The sequence below is a fragment of the Bos indicus x Bos taurus genome, chromosome 15, assembly GCF_003369695.1.
Source record: "Bos indicus x Bos taurus breed Angus x Brahman F1 hybrid chromosome 15, Bos_hybrid_MaternalHap_v2.0, whole genome shotgun sequence".
NCBI classification, from domain to species: Eukaryota; Metazoa; Chordata; class Mammalia; order Artiodactyla; family Bovidae; genus Bos; species Bos indicus x Bos taurus.
In genome coordinates, this window is record NC_040090.1 from 19,214,267 (window position 1) to 19,233,702 (window position 19,436).

At 51.9% G+C, this 19,436-nt stretch overlaps 1 protein-coding gene across 2 annotated transcripts in view; it reads left to right on the top strand.

The window, feature by feature from the left end:
• ABTB2 (ankyrin repeat and BTB domain containing 2) overlaps nucleotides 1-19,436 on the top strand; it is a 186,447-nt gene that overhangs the window by 145,090 nt on the left and 21,921 nt on the right. For both annotated transcript variants that reach the window (XR_003514667.1, XM_027562689.1), the window contains exon 4: nucleotides 18,320-18,472. Coding sequence is in view for 1 of the 2 variants with exons in the window: in XM_027562689.1 (XP_027418490.1) it covers nucleotides 18,320-18,472 (153 nt within the window). In the remaining variant the exon portion in view is untranslated. The remainder of the gene's footprint in view (nucleotides 1-18,319; nucleotides 18,473-19,436) is intronic.

Here is a 19,436-nt window from a genome sequence, read left to right on the forward strand (position 1 = left end):
CTGCGGCGATGGCCGGGGAGGTGCTCTTCTGCAGGCACTGTGCCCAGAATCCCTGGGATGTGTTTGTGGCCACCCTCTGGCTTTCCTCCCGGGAGGATTCCCAGGGCCTGATGTTCCGAAACATGGCATCAGGGTTCCTGTGTGACCCAGGCCGCTTGTCTGTGTGTGATTGTTGCAGCTGCGCTGGAGTGGTAACATACACACCAGTGTGTGTTTAGATAGCCCATTATTTACAAACCGCACTGTCTGTGGCACAAAGAAATTGGACACAAAGGCATTTTTCCATGAATCATTTCAAATGAGTGTTAGACACATGGAAAATTGGAACCACCATGAGGAAAAAAGAATCCCCAAATGTCAGATTTGGGCACGGTAAGGAGGACACCTTAAGAATACCCAGGCGGGTGGACGGCCCGACAGCTCTCTAATGGCCCACCTCCTGGCTGCTAAGCAGGTCCTGCTGGACTTGGGCTCCCTCTGGGAGCCCTGCCACCCAAGGGAGGCCCTGCCGCCCTTGGAGAGCCAGGCTGGCCTTCCCGCCGCAGGCCAGGCCACATGTCCCTGTGAGGCACTGCCGCTCTGACACCCTCAGCAGAGCTCTGAGGACCCTCTTCACTCCTGTGCACAGAGGCTGGAGCTTGCTAGGGCTCCAGGGAGACACCCTTTGCTTCTGTGAGTCTGGCAGTGTCTCTGTCCTCTCCCATCCCCCACTTTATTCCCTTGAGCTTCCTCCCTCTGTCCCGGGTCTGGAACATGGGGTCAGGTCTTGCAACCAGAATAGGGCAGAACCTCTGGGTCTGCTTGGGAATTCGATGGTTTGGGGATGTCTGGCTCTGTTGGGATTAAGGGACCTCTTCCATGACCTCGCACACGTGGGCTAAGGAGCTCAGTTCAGTAACTTGGGTTTGGCCCATAACACCATTGATGGTGCCACTCCAGTCTGTGCTCGTAGGTTTCCGCTTTGAAGAAACTGCCTTTCTCCCTTCCCGCTGGGTGCTGTGTGTGACCACGATAATGCTGACAAGGGCTGGGTGGGTCATGCATTCATCTGTCCACGAAGCTCATCCTGGGTCCCTGCTATGCCACAGGCCACCTCTACACTAGTCGATGGGGCTCCAGTATCTCTCCATGAGGACCATCCTCCCCATGGCCTCCTGCTCTGGGTTTGGAGGGAGGAGGGAAGTAGGGACTGCAAGGGAGCAGCTTTGCAGGGGCACAAGAAGGCGCTCTTACGTGCTTCCATCTGCCACTGCAGTGAGCCGGGAAGCAGTGGGGAAGGGAGCACAGGCTTCAGACAGAGCCTGAGCTCAGATCCAGCCTCCCATACAGGCCCCTCCACGCCTCAGGCTCCCTATCTGTAAAATGGGGCTGTGAGATAACACACGTGAAAGGAGCCACCTCTTCCCTTTAAAGGGGCAGCTCTACCTACTTCTGCTACTTCCGTGCCCCACAATGAATCAGCAAGGTGCGTGCTAACATTACAAATGGGGGCATAGGGCTGGGGGGCACTGAGCTGCTGAGTACCCGGGCAAGGATTCAAATCAGGTCTCTGACCTGAAGGCCCTCACCCTCCACCAGCCAGGCTACAGCATTCCCAGCCCCAGCTGAAAGCCAATCCTAAAGCTCTAAGAAAATCTGGGTGGGTCCCAGCCCTGGGGATCCACCTCCTCCAGGGCTGTTCCGGCCCCACCAGCCTCTCCTCTCCCAGGACACCTTCCTCGCCTCCTGGGGAGGGCCCCTGCAGCTGAAACCTCCCTGCACCCTCCCAGGATCCCTTTCTTGCTGGCAGCTTTGCATCACAGGCACCAGCCAGGCATACAGCAGGGTCTCAAACACAGGATTAGTCCCAGCTGCCACCCTGCAGGGCACATCATCACCCGTGACCAAGCTCAGAAAGTGAAAGCACTTGCTGTCAGAGATCCAGGGTTACCCATGGAGATGGGGGGAGCCTCCTTCCCCCCGCTCCGTGGTCTGGAGGAGAACGGACAGCCATCTGGCTCAGCATGGTCCTTGCTCACTGTGCCTGGAGGCAGAGGGACGGGGAGCCAGAACAGAGGGCATGGTCCTCCTGGGAATGAGGAGTTTGGGGATGTGGGGAGGGAGGTCGTGGAGACATGCAGGAGCGGAGGGAGGTCTGCTGTCTCGCCAGTGAGTTGCTGGACGAGAACATCATATAGCAGAGCACATGGAGGGAGACAGATACAGCTAGCGAGGCAGAGGGGGCAGAGGTGGAGGGGGGCAGAAATCTGGCTTTCTGCCTCAGAACCTTGGGCACTGGGGGTGCTCAGACTCCCCAAAAAGTGCTGCCAGCAGCCCGGAGAAGCCAGACACCTGCGGAATACTGGGAACGAAGGTGGGCCGCTTGTCTACACCCCAGTTCATTTGCTTGAGCTTCACATCCCTGGCCCCTGGCTCCCCTCTCCCCACCCCAGCCCTTCACAGTGCCCCTCTGTGGAGAGAAGCACGCTCCAAAGGCTCAGGCCCTGCTGGTGTTCAGGACACTGAGCCAGGAGGAGCGTCTGATTTGGGATGCAGCTTAGAAACATCTGGTGTCCTGTTTCTTAGCCAACGGAGTGCAATTGGAGGGGAAAACTGCAATTCAAAGAGATCTCACTTCTCACTGTCTGATTTTAGAACCTTCAACCTGTCCCTTAGTCTCTGCAAAGTGTGAGTTCTGTAAACAAGTAACATGTACGCCTCACAGCCACCCATAAGTTATGAGTGCTAGGGAGCTAATGCAGACAGGACTTTTTTAGAGCAGGACCTGGACACCGTGAATGCTCAGTATTAGCTACTATGATGATTAGTATCAGGCAGAAGGAACAAGTGAATGCCAAGACCATGTGGCAGGAGATAGAGGGGGGACCTGGGGGCGAGAGAGAGAAACTGTGTAAGAACAAAGAAATACAGTCCAGAATGATGCATGAGGGGGCTGGGACCTCAGGGGCCAAGGGAAGGGGAGGGCTGAGCCTGTGGCCTAGAAAGCCCTGCCCCGCTGTCTGGCTCCATGGTTTCGGGATCAACTGGTTTCCATTTGCCCTCTCCCCTGCATCCCCTCTCAGCACCTGTACTGCTCTGAGAATGCAGGTGCTAGGAAGCCCTTCCCATGCTGCTATGAGGAGAGGCCCTCCTACCAGGAGCCACCCCAGAGCTGTCTGGTACGTGGTCCTGCACCCCTGGCAGAGTCAGAAGTGACACGGGGCCCGGAATACTGGTTTGATACCAAACATAGTCCCCAGTTCCCATGGAACTAGTTTTGCTCAAAGTCTTTTTCCAGGTCGGATCCCAGAAGAAGGTACTCTTTGTCCAGCCCAGCCCTTGGGTGCCCTAATCCATGTCTTGCTGGCCAAGGGGGTTCCTGAAAGTATGTGGACAGAACTCAGAAAAGCTGGAGTTAGCAAAGATGTGAGCCCACAGGGTTCTGGCCAACTCTACTTAAAGTCCATAATATGACCTCAGGTACTGCCCAAGGTTGGGGGCTCCACCAGCCTCTAGGGTCATCCTGGAGGTGTCATCTCTACCATCTTCTTGCAGCATGACATGTCAGCCCATCTTTCTAGGCCTCCAAGTTTCCTTAATGGTAAAATGGTGAAGATAATAAGACGCTACTGGGATTAAATGAGTTGAGTACAGTAAAGCTGTACCTGGTCCATAAGAATAAACAGTGGCTGTTACCCTGCCCGCCCTCCCCCCGCCCCCATTATGGTCATCAGCATTCTTAGATGACATGGTTGACATTGAGAATAGTCTCTCTTCATTGATGATGAATGTTTCTTTAGGATGATGTTTCTTCAAAAGCGGTTCTCAAGCAGTATCTGGTTTAGTAATATGACTACAACTCATACAGTTAATACTACTACTAACTACTATTGATACTACTAAGATAACTACTGCCACTACCAATAATAATAATTAATAATGCAACTCCTAATATTACTCCTACTTACAAACACCCCTACTGATTATAGCTAGCATTATAGAGCACGTATTAAGTGACAGATACGATACCATCTTAAGCACTTCACTTATTAACATACGTTTCTCGCTATACTTCTGTTGATCAGCAGGGAAGGAATATAAGAGAATTACGAAGGACTGCCTCATGTGATTGAGTCTCTTGCCTAATAAGAGAGGCAAAAACAAGACAAGGGGGAAAAACTGAGCATGAGCCGGCAGATAGTGTTACAGGAAGCTTGATTGTCTGGTACTTCGTTAGGTCAGCTCTCAGGCCCTGCCACTGGCCTGGATTCAATCCCAGCTGTGTTACTTACGAGCTGGTGGCCTCGGTCACTTAGCCTCTATGCCTCAGTTTCTTCTCAGCACAGGACCAGGAGTGCAGACTGCATAGAAGTGTCGTGGGGATTGAGTTAGTATGTGCAAAGTATTCATGCTTGGCACACAGTATGTGTCGGTCATCATCATGTTCTTTTCCTTCTTCTTTTTCATCATACTCACCATCCTGTTCCAGAGGATCTTGGAGAAGGTTGGCATCCTTGGAGTGGGGTGAGCATGTTAGAACAGGCTGGGCTTCTAACTGGGCCTTAAAGACCAGCCCCAGGACACCGGGACAGATGGGGTGTGGGCAGCAGAAGTCACAGAGGGATTTTGTTGCTTCACAGTGTATATTTTGTGACCGACATGGATCTCCTTTTTTTTTTTCCCCTACACTGGGCTTTCACTGCTGTATGCAGGCTTTCTCTAGTTGCAGCACATGGGGGCTACTCTTCGCTGCAGTGCGCGGGCTTCTCATTGCAGTGGCTTCTCTGGCTGCAGCCACAGGCAGTAGGTGGGCACACAGACTCAGTCATTGCAGCCCTCAGGCTCTAGAGCATGCTAGCTTTGGTAGATTTTATGCACAGGCTTAGCTGCTCTGTGGCACATGGGATCTTTCCAGACCAGGGATCGAACCTGTGGCCCCTAGATTGGCAGGTGGATTCTTAACCACTAGGACCTGGACAACCAGGGAAGTCCAGATCTACATTTTTTTCAAACACAGAATAGGTGTATGTGTGTGTGTTTAAGTCATCACTGGTTGTTGTTTGTCTAGGTAGATGCTTCTAAGTGGGACTTGAGTGGTTTTCCCATGGAGACCTGCCTTCTCAAAGGTGTGTGAGGATCAAGCCAGCCCTTCCTCCTCCAGCCACGTGATCCGAACACATCTCCTTACCTTCTGAGCCCTGGTTTCCTCCTGTGTAGAGTGAAGATCCCAGCAGTACTTGCTTCCTGGGGGAGCCTCAAAATCCTGGGGCAGGGCTCCCAACACACATGAAACCCACAGTGAGGAGAGGCCCTTCTTTGTTCCAGTCCGGATGCAGGAGGGGGCTGTTTCCCCTCGGATGAGCACTTTACATAAATAGGAGGCACCCGCAGACAGGCTGAGTGTTCAGTCTGAAGAAATGGGCTCATTAATCTTTTGCTCAGCTTGCGAAAGTGTTTTCTTATCAAATAATAGAGATGATGGCGGTGATGGCTTTGTACTCCTGACTTGTGGTTCCCTTAAATACCATTTCAAGAAGATTTGCAATGTTAAGCTCTTTTCTTTCTACTCCCCCCTTTTGTGCATTAAATTTCCATCTGTTTACCCAGAATGGAAGTAAAAGAAATAAAAATAGCTATTGGATGGATTAAGTACTTTTTTCCACACACTCCTCAGGCTGGTGTGTCCAGGGACCTCTGAAGCCACTTGTCATGTGGTCTGCAGTGCACAGAGGGAGCCATCCCTCCCACCCCTAGTCATTCCCCATCCTTCTGTCTCCTTTTTATTTTCCTCCAAGCACCCTCCTCTGTCTGAAGCTACCTTGTCTATGGATTTGCTTACTTCCTTTTCTGCCCTCTTCTCACCCCTCTAGAAGGTAAACGCCAAGGGTCAGTGTAACCACTGTGACTCCAGCACGTAGAACATTCCCTGGCACAGAGTAAGCAGTTAAGTATTTTTTTCAGTGAGATAAGCTATAGAGCCTAAAGGTTGGACTTATGGAGTCAGAAAGACCATCCCTAGGATCTCTGCTCTGCCGTTGATGCACTGTGTGACTATGGGCACGTTAATTTATCAGGCCTCAGTTTCCCCAGATTTTCATGAAAAATGGCTTGATCTGCTTGCCAAGGTTTTTGTAGGGTTCAAATGAGGTAATCCATTGAAAGGACTTAGCACAGAGTAAGCTCTTCATACATGGTAGCTGCTATTAGCTGTGTAATTACTATTTTCATAAACCTGTGAAAGGACTCATAACTAAATCGTGTTTAATGCTTAAATAACCCAAAACAATGGTGATTTTAAAAATCACATCTACTCAAAATGCTTGTTTTCTTTTTCTCTCATATATACCTCCTTCAGTCTCTCCCTTTAATTCCATCTTATCTCACCCTGACAGTAGCCAGAGAACCAGGCAAGTGACAAAGATTGGTAGACCAGATGGACCAAAGGACTAGCTCAGTGAGGACTGTTTTGAACAGAAATATGTACAAACTTTGGATTTATCACAACCCACCATCCAAGAATCTCAAAGAACTCTAAAAACTGGATTTCATCCACCCATTGGTTCACAAACCGAGCAGCAAGTCAAATGCTCCAAAGTCAGTGGTGTACTTGTGTCCCAGGCCCCTCGCTTGCTGGTTTGGTCCCAGTACCTACACAGGACAGGCTGCCACAGTCAAGTGTTAAGTGTGGGAGTGGTATGAACTGATACATATTTACATGGGCTATAAGCATCTGGGGGCTTCCCTGGTGGCTCAGCTGGTAAAGAATCTGCCTGCAATGCGGGAGACCTGGGTTCAATCCCTGGGTTGGGAAGACCCCTTGGAGAGGGGAAAGGCTACCCACTCCAGTATTCTGGCCTGGAGAATTCCATGGACTGTGTAGTCCATGGGGTCACAAAGAGTCGGACACAACTGAGTGACTTTCACATCACAAACATCTGGACAAAAGGTGTTTGTTTGTTTGTTTGTTTAATCTTTATTGTTATTTTTGGCTGCACTGGGTCTTTGTTGCTGTGTTCAAGCTCTCTCTAGTTGCGGCAAGCCGGGGCTGCTCTCTAGTTGCAGTGCATGGGCTGCTCCTTGTGGTGGGTTCTCTTGCTGCAGAGCACAGGCTGTAGGGTGTGATGGGCTTCAGTAGCTGCAGCTCACAGGCTTAGCTGCCCCATGGCATGTGGGATCTTCCAGGACCAGGGATCAAACCTGTGTCCCCTGCATTGGCAGGCAAATTCTTAACCACTGGACCGCCAAGGAAGTCCTGGACAGTTTTATGGCTTATAAAGCACTTTATAACCACAGCTGTCTAGCAGTTCCTCACAAGCTCTCGAGGGAAGCTCTCGAAGGAAGGCGCAGACTGAGGCCTTCTCCCACAGCAGAAGGCAAGACAAACACCCAAAGTCACCCAAAGTCACAGCTAGAAAGGGACAGCTCAGAGCTTAGACAGGGAAAGCCAATGATACGGCTACAGTGAATTCACGGTGTCACAGGCAATACCTCCCTCCCGCCTTCCAGGGGAGAAAGAACAAGACCCTGGAAGCTGGTCCCTCCATCAGCACCTCCTGTGACTTGAGCTGCTCGCTCTCAATTTCTTGGGGCCTCTTTCCCCACAGGCTTGAGTTTGCTGGCTCTGGGTAGCCAGCACAGGTGGGCATCCGTCCAGCTTTCGAGAAGGAGTGAGCCAGGGATAGGGGGCAAACAGAGGAAGTACCAGTGCCAGATAACAGAGGCTGGAGACAGGATCCCAGCCCAGCCGTTGACAAGCGCCCCGGGGGCTGCCTGTTGCGTGTGACTTCCTGTCCCATTGTTGCGCCCACCGGTCCCACCGGGAAGGAGAGGACCGGGAATTGCTGGGCCCGGGGATGTTTTTATAACACATTGCCACAAATCCCCTTTGTCTACAGCATCACCAGGCTCCCAGAGAGAGCTTCGGTGCTGGGAAGTCCCAACTCCAGGGAATGGAGTTTGCTTTCTCAAAGTTGGACTTTCCAGACCCCTGGGGATGGGGCAGGATAGGAGCTCAGGCAATATCTACAGTCACATGGGCGGGCTCTGGCCTGCTCCTACTTGCCTGCCAGCCAGCTCCCAGACCTCCCTCCTCCCACAAGCCCAACGCCTCTGACTGCCACCTCCTTGGCTGTTTTCATATTTCCTATTTGGGGACAGAAGGCTCTTAAGGGGTCCAGAGTGTTCCCTTGGGGCTTTGGGCCCCAGCCCAGCACCCCAATCCCTCCTGCCTTCAGTGCTGATGAGGCGGTGGGCACAGCAGGCCTGCGGGTGCACTACAGTAACTCTTTTCTCCCTCATGCCTGCCTTCCAGGTCTCCACCGGCCAGGGACTCAGAGCGTTTAATGCATGACAGTTTGGTCTCTGGAAAGACCCTGGAGTCTTTCACTTTAGAGCCAGACAGCTCACCACTGGCTAGCTGTGTGACCTTGGACATGTGTCCAAACCTCTCAAAGCCTTGGTGTCCACATTTGTAAAACGCAGACCAATAGTTATACCTCCCTTACAGGGTGCTGTTAAAGGGTAAAGTTTGCTTACTTGGCACATAGTAGGCCCTCAGCAAATCTTAGCAATGTGGCTTTACTGCTTTACTAACCAGGCCAGCATCTTCCCTGAAGCTGCAGTTGGGCTAGGGGTACAGAAAGGATGATCAAGTGCTGGGAACCTTTTCCTCTGACTGAGTTGGAGTGCACTGCCTCTACAGTACAAGTCAAATTCACCGGTAACCCTAACCCTTACACATGTGCTTCTCTGCCAGGCCTCAAGAGACATGCCCCTACCTCCTCCTAGAAGTTTCTGGAAACTTTTTTTTTTAATCCTTTCATCACGTGCTCAGTTACATTCAACTTTTTGTGACCCCATGGACTGTAGCCAACCAGGCTCCTCTGTCCATGGGATTTTCCAGACAAGAATACTGGAGTGGGTTGCTATTTCCTCCTCCAAGAGATCTTCCTGACCCAGGCATCAAACTCCTGTCTCTTGTGTCTCCTGCGTTGCAGGTGGACTCTTCACCACTTGAGCCATTGGATTGATTGATTGATTTGGGTGTGTTGGGTCTTAGTTTCAGCACTTGGGATCTTCATTGCTGTGTGTGAGATGTTTTAGCTGTGGCACGGGGGATCTTAGTTCCCTGACCAGGGACCCAACCCAGGCCCCTGTATTGGGAGCATGGAGTCTTAACTAACCACTGAGCCACCAGAAAAGTCCCTTCTGGAAACGCTTCACCCAACTGGGTGAATGGGTCCCCTTTCTGCCTTAGACTCTGGGGTATGGGAGAAGGCAGATGCTGTGTGATGATACTCAGCTGAGTCCAGACAGGAATACCTATTCAGAGACTAAATAAAAGACCCAACCCCCACCCTACTGCTCAGCGGTTATCCGCAGGATAAGTGGAGCAGGACAGCTAAGTCATAGGCTCCTCTCCAGCCTGACTTGTTGGCCGAGGTCCCTGAGTGGTGACAAGCACCCTCACCATGGTTTGAAAGCATTGTGTTCGAAAGAAGGAGCTTGTGTTTGAGCAGGCTAGAGGCCCTTGCCGGCCTGACTTCTTTCACATGGTGAAAGAACTGTGGTCTCTTGTCAGCCATCACAGATGCTGAGCCTGGCTGATTCTACATCTCTTACACCTTAATGCAGCAGCGAGCCCCATGGGTGAGGTGTGGCCGAGAGGCCAAGGGAGCCACACCTTAGCCAGGTGGAAAGAGGCCTGCTTTCAGCCCGCTGCATTCCAGGTGTGTGGGAAGCAGCGATACTCTGCTGGCTGGGCCAGCTGCCAACCAGCCAGGCCACCATGCGGGAGGGCCTTGGCCTGAGAGGCCAGATAGACGCCTTGAGGCTCGCGGCACTGGGAGCCCTCCCTGCTGGGTGGGAGAGGGTGGAGGGGTGCAGTCTCCACTGAAATCTGTAACATCCGCCCACATAAGAAGCCACCCTGGAGTCAGGCCCAGTTATCAAAGACAGATGGCTGTGTCCCCTGAATCGCGGCTCAAGGCCACATGGACATCTGCTGAACCGTACCTGCCATTGCCTCCACCCTCCCAGAAAAACCTCCTCAGCCCCAGTCAGCCGAGTTCCCCCAGGAAGCGGTTCCTGGGTAGAAAATTCTGTGAAATGGTTATCTTTTTATCAGGGCAATATTTTCTTTCTTTTCTGAAGAGAACCATTTGTTAATACCCAAGTCAGCTCAGGCCTCCAAGCGTGGAAGACGAAGTGCTTCCCCATTTCATGAGCTCGTCTGGCTGACTTAGAGCTCAGGGACCCTGCAGAGAGCACTAGAGTAAGAGCAGACCCCTGAGAACATGTTCGCAGTTTGAGGGCTCTGCCTCCAGGAGTGAGAGGCATGCTGTGCATTTCTAAATTCAAAAGTTGAGTCTGTTATGTGGGCTTCTGTCCTGAGGGATGGACAACAGCAGTCTCTGCCTTCAGAGAAATTATAGTCTGAGGAGAAAGCAGTCAATGCCAGCTAGCAAAATGATTACAGCTGGTGTATGTTTGGGGGCTTCCTCGGTGGTGCTAGTGATAAAGAACCTGCCTGCCAATGCAGGAGACATAAGAGACGTGGGTTCGATCCCTAGGTCAGGAAGATGCCCTGGAAGAGAAAATAGCCACCCGCTCTAGTATTCTGGCCTGGAGAATCCCATGGATAGAGGAGCCTGGCGGGCTACAGTCCATGGGGTAGCAAAGAGTCGGACAAGAATGAAGCGAGTTAGCATGCATGTGCTGTGCAGGAGCAGAATGGAGACCAGGCTCAGGCGGGTGGGCAGAGAGGGCCTCCCACTGCTGCAGGGGACCCACGAGCCAGGCGAGGTGCTTTACCCAAGTGCTAAACGCTAGGGTGGCCGGGTGTTCGTGTTTGCCTGAGACTCTTGTCTCTTATGCCTGCTGTCCCAGAGGTGTTGGCAGGAACACTCCTCTTCCTTCTCAAATGTGGTCCAGCTTGGTGACAGATTACACAGTTACTGTGCTTAATACTCATCGTTCCCAAGATGAAAGCGGTGGCATAGGGTCCAGAAAATGGGAAGCCAGAGTCAACTTACTAAGCTAGGTGGCGGTGGAGTACACTATTTGGGAGCTTGGATCTTGGGGGTACCCTGCCTGAGACTACCTCCCCACTCTGCCACTTACTAGGTGTGTGACCTAGAGCAAGTTACTTGACCTCTACAGGCCTCAGTTTCCCCATGTATAAAGTGGGGACAATAATAATACCTGTTTCCTAAAGTAGCAATGAGGATGAGATGAGTCAATAGATGTAAAGGGCTTAAAACAGTGCCAGGTGCTTAGCAGATGCTCTGTACACACTAGCTGTTTGTGTTTCCCGAGTAATCCTGCCTGCCTGAGAAGCTGGGCCAGGATACCCCTACTGCTACACTATTGGCCTCCCATCCATAGCTCATGTTGGGGTTCCCTGATGGGCAACCAATAGGAAGAGGTAGGGAAGTCGTTCACAGCTAATCATGACTGGGTTGTAATCTAAATTTATATCCATATGCATATCTGAGCAAGTAGAGGTTTTTCTGGTGCCTCTAATCTGTACCAGATGGGTTTTAATAAGAAAAGCATATTTCCCCGAAGAAAGCCCTAAGCCCTGCCCCTCACATAAGTCACCTGACCCCAGGTGGAGATTCTGTTAGGGGTCAGCTGCCAGGTCCGAGGCCAAGGGACTGTGGGGGGGGAGATAGTCCTCAGAGTCAGAAGAGAGATGCCTGCTCAGCTCTGACTCCAAGCTGAGCCAAACCACTCTGGTTTACCAAGCCATTCTAGAAAAATAATTAGTCCAAGATGTGAGCCAGACTAGAATCGCATCCTTTGTGCTGGGAGTGGAATCTGACTTCATTTGGGACAATGTTGGTTTCATTCTCCATGGATGTTTTGGCTTGGTGTTAGGCCACCGCAGCCCTCCGGAAATCTTGGGGGATTTGGGGGTGAGGGCCTCAGAGTTGGCAAAGCAGAGCCAACCTTGACTTTCCCAGAGCAGTCTCTGCTTGAAGAGCTGGCACTTGATTGGGAAAAGGTTGGCATCTTTGCAGGTTCCTGACTGTGCCACTTGCCAGGCCCAACCCAGGCAGCATGGCAGGGTGGGGTGCGGAAGCAGTGTGCTTCCGAGCAACGTCCTGAAGAGAGAAGGATTGGAGGGAAGGTCACCCCATTCCACCCTAGGGCTCAGCAGTGACCCTCACTGAAGGCAGGGCAAAATCAGTGCAAGAATTTAGGGCTGAGGGTGGGAGATCTTCTGGCCAGCCCCTCCCTTGACCATCATCTGTGTAGCTGGTCCTTGTGAGATTCCTTTCCTAGACTAAGGATCCTTACCTCGGGGTGGGCTGAGCTTAGATGGTGATGAGGACATCTCCTTATGGAGCTAGCCTAAGGCATCGTGGGCCTCCCCAAACCTTCCCAGCTCCAGGAGCCAGGCCTGTGCCCCATGGCACCCTCTGCTCCCAGTCAACAGTGGAAGTTAAGAAACCATGGCCCAGGTTTCCCGGGGCTGAGCTCAGGCCAGGTGTCGAGGGCCTACCCAGCCAGTGGGCACCTCCCAGACCCACCTGCCTGAATCCTTGCACCCAGTCCTCATGGGTGGGCGCAGAAGGGACAGACCCAGACTTGGCCTGCCCGGTGGGGACAGAGGCACAAGGTCGTATCAAGCCTGGGCCTCCAGTTCCAGGCTTGTGCCCCATCTGCCAACCTGCCTCTCTCCCCAAGGCCCCTGCCCACCTCAAGGAAGAACAGAGCCTGCTTTGAGCTGGAAATTGGAGGCGTTTCCTGTTTCATGTTGTTAAGACACCGCTTATGGGACTGTAATCCCAATAAATCATACGCTTGCTGAGTGGGGCAGGGTTTGTTTTTTGGTTTTTGGTGGTTTTTTTTCCAGGCTGCAGGGACCTCTTAAAACCAAGGCCTTAAGAAGTTTATTCTCTTTCATTTCTTTTTTAATGGGAAAAAATGGCTTTTGCAGGCCTGGTCCTGGTGAGGGGCCTTGTGAGCCTGTTAGCTTGATATACTCAGGCTCAATTGTTTGATTAAAGAGGGAAAAGAGAAACTGAGTCACGACGCTTGGAGCTGGTCTCCCTGTTGCTGCTGAAGGGCTCTCTGACCTTAGGCGAGACACTGGGCCTCCCGCGGCCTCTGTTTCCTCCTCCTCACCCCACTTCCTGTTACAGGCTCACTCTCTTTGCTATATTTTACGAGTTCTCCACATGACATGAATTGCTATTTTATGCACACAGAGACAAATGCTTGGAGTCGGTGACCCTTTTAAGTGGCCTTGTTTGTCACAGTAGCAGCCCGACCGGATGTGTTTGCAAGTGTATGTGTGGTGTTTCCGAGGTTAAGCCGCCAGCAGTCCTCAAGGACTGCAGGTCCCTCACAGTATCCCATGCCCACCCCCTCGCACCCTCGCTTGTTCATGACCCCAAAGCTCCTGGGTCTGTGTTGTCCTTGCCCCTTCCCCGGTCTAGGGTTCTTGACGGCCGAGGCCCTGCACCGCCAGAAACAGTCTCCAGATCACACTCGACATAGTGGTTGTGTTTGTTGCTCTGTTTTATGAGCTGGGGTGGAGTGGGTGGTGGGCAGCTCGCTGGCAGGCTTTTGCAAGCTTTACATGTTTATACTTGCAGGAAGGTTGAGGGGTTTGGAGAGGGAATTGGCTGGGCTTGATGAAGGCTGGAGCTGAGGCATTTAATAGATTCTTGCAGCCTTTTCTGCTATTATGTATTTTCTCTATCAAAAGACACTAAAATGATAGTAACAGCTAACCTTTACCAAGAACTTACCATGTGCTAAGCACTTTATATACATACTTCTGGCTGTCTTGTGAGGTGGCCCTATTATTGGTACCCATTTTGTTGATGGGACAGCTGAGTCTAGAGAGAGAAGATAACTTGCACAGGATTATAGTTTAATTCATCAAGACTGCAATGGATTGCAACCTAGGGCAGTCTCCCTCAAGAGCCCGTGTACTTGACCTCTGTACAGAAGGTACAGCTTTCATCTTATGGAGGCTGTGAAATAACAGCAAAAGGGTTTCTCATGATGCTAAGTGTCTAGAAACCACCAACCTAACCCCATGTTTAAAAGAAAAACAGGCCCAAAGAAGGTAATGATATGCCCAAGGTTATAGACTCAGTTCAGTGGCTTCTAGAAACTAGGATTTTCTCCCAATGAAGATTCGGTGTGGAATCCTCAGATCCTTAAGCCAAGAGTGTGCATGTTCACCACACACCATTCTAGAATTGACTGGACTGGGGCGGGATGCCAGCCCCACGCCTGAGAGCAGCCTTGCCCCAGGGCAAGGCTGCATTTGTCTGAGGCAGCAGTTCTCAGTGTGGTCTGGGGACCCTCTGGGTCCCAGAGGCTTCTCAGGAGGCCCCAGGGTCAGCATTATTTTCACAACAATGAGATGTTATTTGCCTCTTCACTCATTTTCTCACAAGTTCCTGGGGAGTTTCTCAGAGACTGTGTGACAAACAAGCATAGTATCACTCTGATGGCTGACAGAATGTGAACCTATGTATTCAGAGGTTTGAAGTTCTCTGTTTTCATTTCGGATACAGTAATTAGCGATAGAACAACACACATAAACAAAAGCTCTTTGAGAGCATGAATAATCTGTAAGAGTACAAAGGGGATCCTGAGACCAAAGCACTTGAGAACCACTGGTCCAAGGTACCAGGCCCAGCACGGGACAGGCAGTGGCTTGCGGCCAACCGCAGCCTGGCGAAAAGGCAAAAAGAGGGAAGCGGGCCTTTTCCTCTGGAACCGGAGAGACCCTGGGGATGGTGCATAGCCAATCATTCCCAGCCTTGCTCCTCTGGAGCACTTTCACCCCGTGTTAGAACACAGCCGTGGCCAGTACAGATGGGAGTTTTTATAGGGATTTTCCAGAATGTCCAGTAATGAAGGCCAGCTTCTCAGCATGCCCAATGGGCTAGATGAAATAACCTGAAAGGAAATAGTAGCCTGGAGCCCACAGGCCAAGGGAAGGATGTTACTGAGAAAGTCCATGAATCGCACGTCATTTTACTTTCCTATGGGCCACAGGTCAGCCGGTGGGTGGGCCAAGGAGAAAGGCCCAAAAGGATTTTTTGGGGGGCTGCAATGGCCTTGGATGTGGACAAGTGGGCACCAGTCAGAGGCATAGTGGTAGCCTTAACCCTGGAGTATTTTTGTATGTTGAGAATATTAATCAGTGTACAATTCAGGGAAGAGAAAACACCTAGGGTGTTTTCAACAGGAAGGGATTTAATGCAGGGAATTGTGTGCCAAAAGAATCATTGTGTGGGCTCAAGGAGCGGGTCTAAGACTGAACCTCCAGGAATGACTCCAACCAAGAACAATACAAAACTTGCTATTGGGGGGCTTCTCCCTCTGAGACAACCCCAGAAACTGTAATTCAGGATTGAAGCTGGAGTCGAGAGGTTTTGCTGATGCCTTCAGTAGCAGTACTGCTGTCTCTGAAGCACTCAGGAAGTCGGGAAATGGACACGGGAATGCTCGACAGGGGGAAAGTAATGCCTCATGTTTTATGACTTGGTCTGCTAGTAGAACCAAGCAAAGAAGACACAAAGGGGACCTCCGCCTCACATCCATTTATCAGATCTCATGCAGCTATATCTTAATGGTGAAGTCTAATTACAAAGGAGTCTGGGAAATGTAGTTTTCAGTTTTCCACCTCTCCAGCTAAGTTGGTAAATTGGAGGCTTAATGAACCAGTCCCCAGTATCTGCCCACCAGTTACCAATATTCTATCTTTTCACATGCCCAGTTGTAAGAGGCACAAGCCTGGGGAATGAATCATGACACCATCTGATTAGACTTCATGGTTTCCTGAGTTCCCTCTCGGATTTCCCGTAGGGCAGCTGGGAGATGCTGCTGAGAGCGTTTGTGGCCACACTTGGCTCTTTGTTTTGGCTGTTGGCCACAATAGGGAAGAATGGCTGGCACATCCGTGAACTATCTTTTTGTTTACGCTTCAGTCTCCAGTGCTGGTGGATTAAATAAAGCCTTCCCCTTGAATCAGAAGGGCTGATATGTAGATGTAGCTTCTCTAAGCTTACCATGCAGCACTGTGGTATAAGAACTGTAAAATTCCAAAATATTTGGGGGGAATTCAAATGGGCATTCACAACCAAGGAAGATCTTATAAACAGGAGGGTAATTCAGAAATGAATTGCGGTTCCTTCCTGGATTCTACAAGCTCCCCATTAAGGGTCCTGGCTTCCCACTCTTAACTAGTCTACACTGTGCCCTTGAAAAGTATATGTCTTTTTTTTTTTCCTGGGCAGAAAGAGGACTTGGTCCAGAACTGAAAACTTGGGTGTATTCTGCCACATTCCTAATGCTTAGCCATCCTTGCAGTATTCAACTTAACTGAGGATCTGCTGTGTCCAGGGCCTGTGCTGGGTATACTTTGGAGAACCAGGGATGGTGGAGGCATCATTCTTGTCTAAAGAGAAATAGTCTAGTCAGGAACATGAGACATATTTATTCTAGAGTAGCGTTCTAAGGGATCTTGGAGAAGGAGGAGTATTTTCATTGGAGAAGGGATGTGGGAAGGCTTCTAGAAAGAAGTGGCATTGGAACCAGTCCTTGAAGGATAAAGAGGATCTGGATGGGCAGAGGTGAGAGCTGGTTCATTCTTTCAAGGAGGTGGGGACAGCCAGGGTGGGCTTGAGAACCATGAATGTCTGGTGGTCTGATGTGTCCTGATGAAAGGTTTGAGTCAGGGCTGGAAAGTAAGTGGGGTGATGATCTGAGCATCCCTGAAGTCCAGGGCTACAAGCCTTTCCCAACCTTTGGCCACCTTGTCATCGCAGCAGTTGGTACAGTTAGCACACTTTGGGCTTCCCTGGTGGCTCAGACGGAATCCGCCCAAAACGCGGGAGACCTGGGTTCGATCGCTGGGTTGGGAAGATTCCCTTTAGGAGGGCATGGCAATCCACTCCAGTGTTCTTGCCTGGAGAATCCCCATGGACAGAGGAGCCTGCTTGGCTATAGTCCCTGGGGTCACAAAGAGCTGGACACGACTGAGTGACTAATCACACAGTGCACCAGTGAAATGATTCAAATCCAGGTGTATTTTCAGAATGCCAGAACCAGGACATCAAAATAACTTCCAAATGAGCCACTTTTACAAACCCCATCTTATTATCTTATTAAATAAATAAATAAAAGGCGTCCTTTGCCCTCAAGGAGAGAAGCTTTGAAAACTTTGAAGATGACCTAAACTTTTGGAAACCTTAGAGAAGTCTCGTGAGGACATTCCCTGCAGGTGGTTTACTCAGAAGCTGAGGAGAAAGGATGGAGGTCTTCCTCCTGGACAGAATACCTCTCTGCCTGTCTGAGGGAAAGACGGTGACAGCAGGGACCTATCGCATGAGGAGCCCAGGATATCAGAGGAAGTGGTGGGGGGTGGTGGGACGGGGGCGGCAGGCATGAAGCCAAGACCAGCTGTCAGGGCCCCTCTGCAGCGTGGGGTCTGCTGGGCTGTGGAGCATTCTGAGGTCTCACTGTTGGAGACCAGAACAGGCAGAGGACAGACAGACAGGAGTCGAGCTTGGTGGGAAGGGCAGGGACCGGCCCTGAGGGGCAGAGCCACCATATTGCTCCACCAGGGGGCCATAGTCACCTTCCTGTGAGTGGCGCCCCCTGGTGGCCCACAAAACACCCGCGGCAGGTGCCCCCTGAGTTTGTAGCTCCGAAGCCTTGCTGAGCTGCGTCTCCTGGCCTCCTAGCCGCCTCACACCATGGCCATGGGTTCTGGGTTTGACATAGGCCCCGGGACTCCCTCCCTGGAGGACCTGGAGCACCAGGCCGGGGCCGCCAGCCTGCCACAGGAAGGGACTAGATCCACCTCAGCCCAGGGGTCAGTTGAGGGAGCGGCTGTCAGCCGTGCATGTATAGTGTGATATGCGTCATCTCACTGGGCCTTCCAGTCGTCCTGAGAAGTGGGGATCACCTCGTCTCACAGGTAAAGAAGGAAACAGCCACGGGGTGTTTGTGGTGATGAAGGGGCTCAGCAGCACACCAGGGTCTGTGGGACTCTTTCCTCTGCCCCCGAGCACCCTGGAGAGCCCGCCTGAATTCTGTGGAGGGGGCAAGAGTCTCCAGTTCCTCTTGGGCCACCTGAGGCCCTCAGGCTCTGCTCGTGGCCCATGACAGGAATTCCTTCCAAGCCCTGACAGAGCTCCTGTGGAAGGGGACAGATCAGGGTCTCCCTGAGGAGGAAGGTCAGGTCCCCTCCACACCTCATGACTCTATGGGGGGTGGGCCCAGCCTCCATGGCTGTCCTGAGAGGGGGTGCTCAAGGGGGTGCCTGACCCTCTCTCTCTCTCTCTCTGCCGCCCCCCAGGCCCTTCATGCTGCTGCCACCGCTGATGGAGTGGATGCGTGTGGCCATCACGTACGCGGAGCACCGCCGCAGCCTCACCGTGGACAGTGGTGACATCCGGCAGGCGGCCCGGCTGCTGCTGCCCGGCCTGGACTGCGAGCCCCGGCAGCTCAAGTATGGAACCGGGGAGGAGTGAGGTGGGGAAGGCCTGGGTAAACCCGCTGCTCCCTCACTCTCCTGGATCAGGAGGGAGCCGAAAGCAGGGGCTGCAGCCGACTCGTTGGATCTGCTCTAAGGTGCTCTCTTCGTGAGCCCACCTGTTAGAACCGATCTGTTCTGGACCTGGGCTGCTCTCCAGTGTGTCCTCTGCAGCCATGGGTCTGGCACAGAGCAGACTCCCATTTGCATTTTGGGTGAGAGAGCGCTCACAGTGGGACTATTGGGGTACACAGCAGAGTGGGCCCTCCTCCCTGCGGTTGCCACCACTTTCTGGAGCACTTCCTAGGTGCAGGCCAGTGCTGAGCTCTCCTATTTTATATGCTTTTTCTCCGTCCTTTGACAACCTCAGGGAAGAAGGGGCTTTAATGCCCATTTTACAGCTGGAGAAGCTGAGGATCAGGAGGAGCAGTAACTTGCCCACAGATTCTCAGCTAGCAAGCTGACCATGCCCGAATTTGAAGCCAGGCCCGTGTGGCCCCAAGCCTGGGTCCTTAGTTCCTTCCCAGTGTGCCTCTGTTGTGTTGGACTGGCCTCTTGAAGTTGTTCCAGAGGAACGGTCCCCTGGCCATCCTTGACCTGGGAGAGCATCGCTTTGCCCTCCCCTTCTTCTGTCTCCATTGTAAATGCTACGACCTCATCCTGTGACACGTGTTTTCTACTCTGTGGCCCAATCAAGGCTCCAGGCAAAAGCCACCTATCGAAAGCCCGTGGCTCACCCTCTGCAGACCATGGCTGTCCTTGGTAGGATGGCTTGGCTGCACCTGGGAGTCTGGTCCACTCTCTGCCGTTTCTTTGGTGCTTCCGGGCCTCACCAGGAAGCACGGAGGGGAGAGGATGGAGCATCGAGGACTGGAACTTGGCCTCAATGACCATTCTTGAGAACAAGTACAGCCTACTCCGTCCAAAAAAAATACACAGC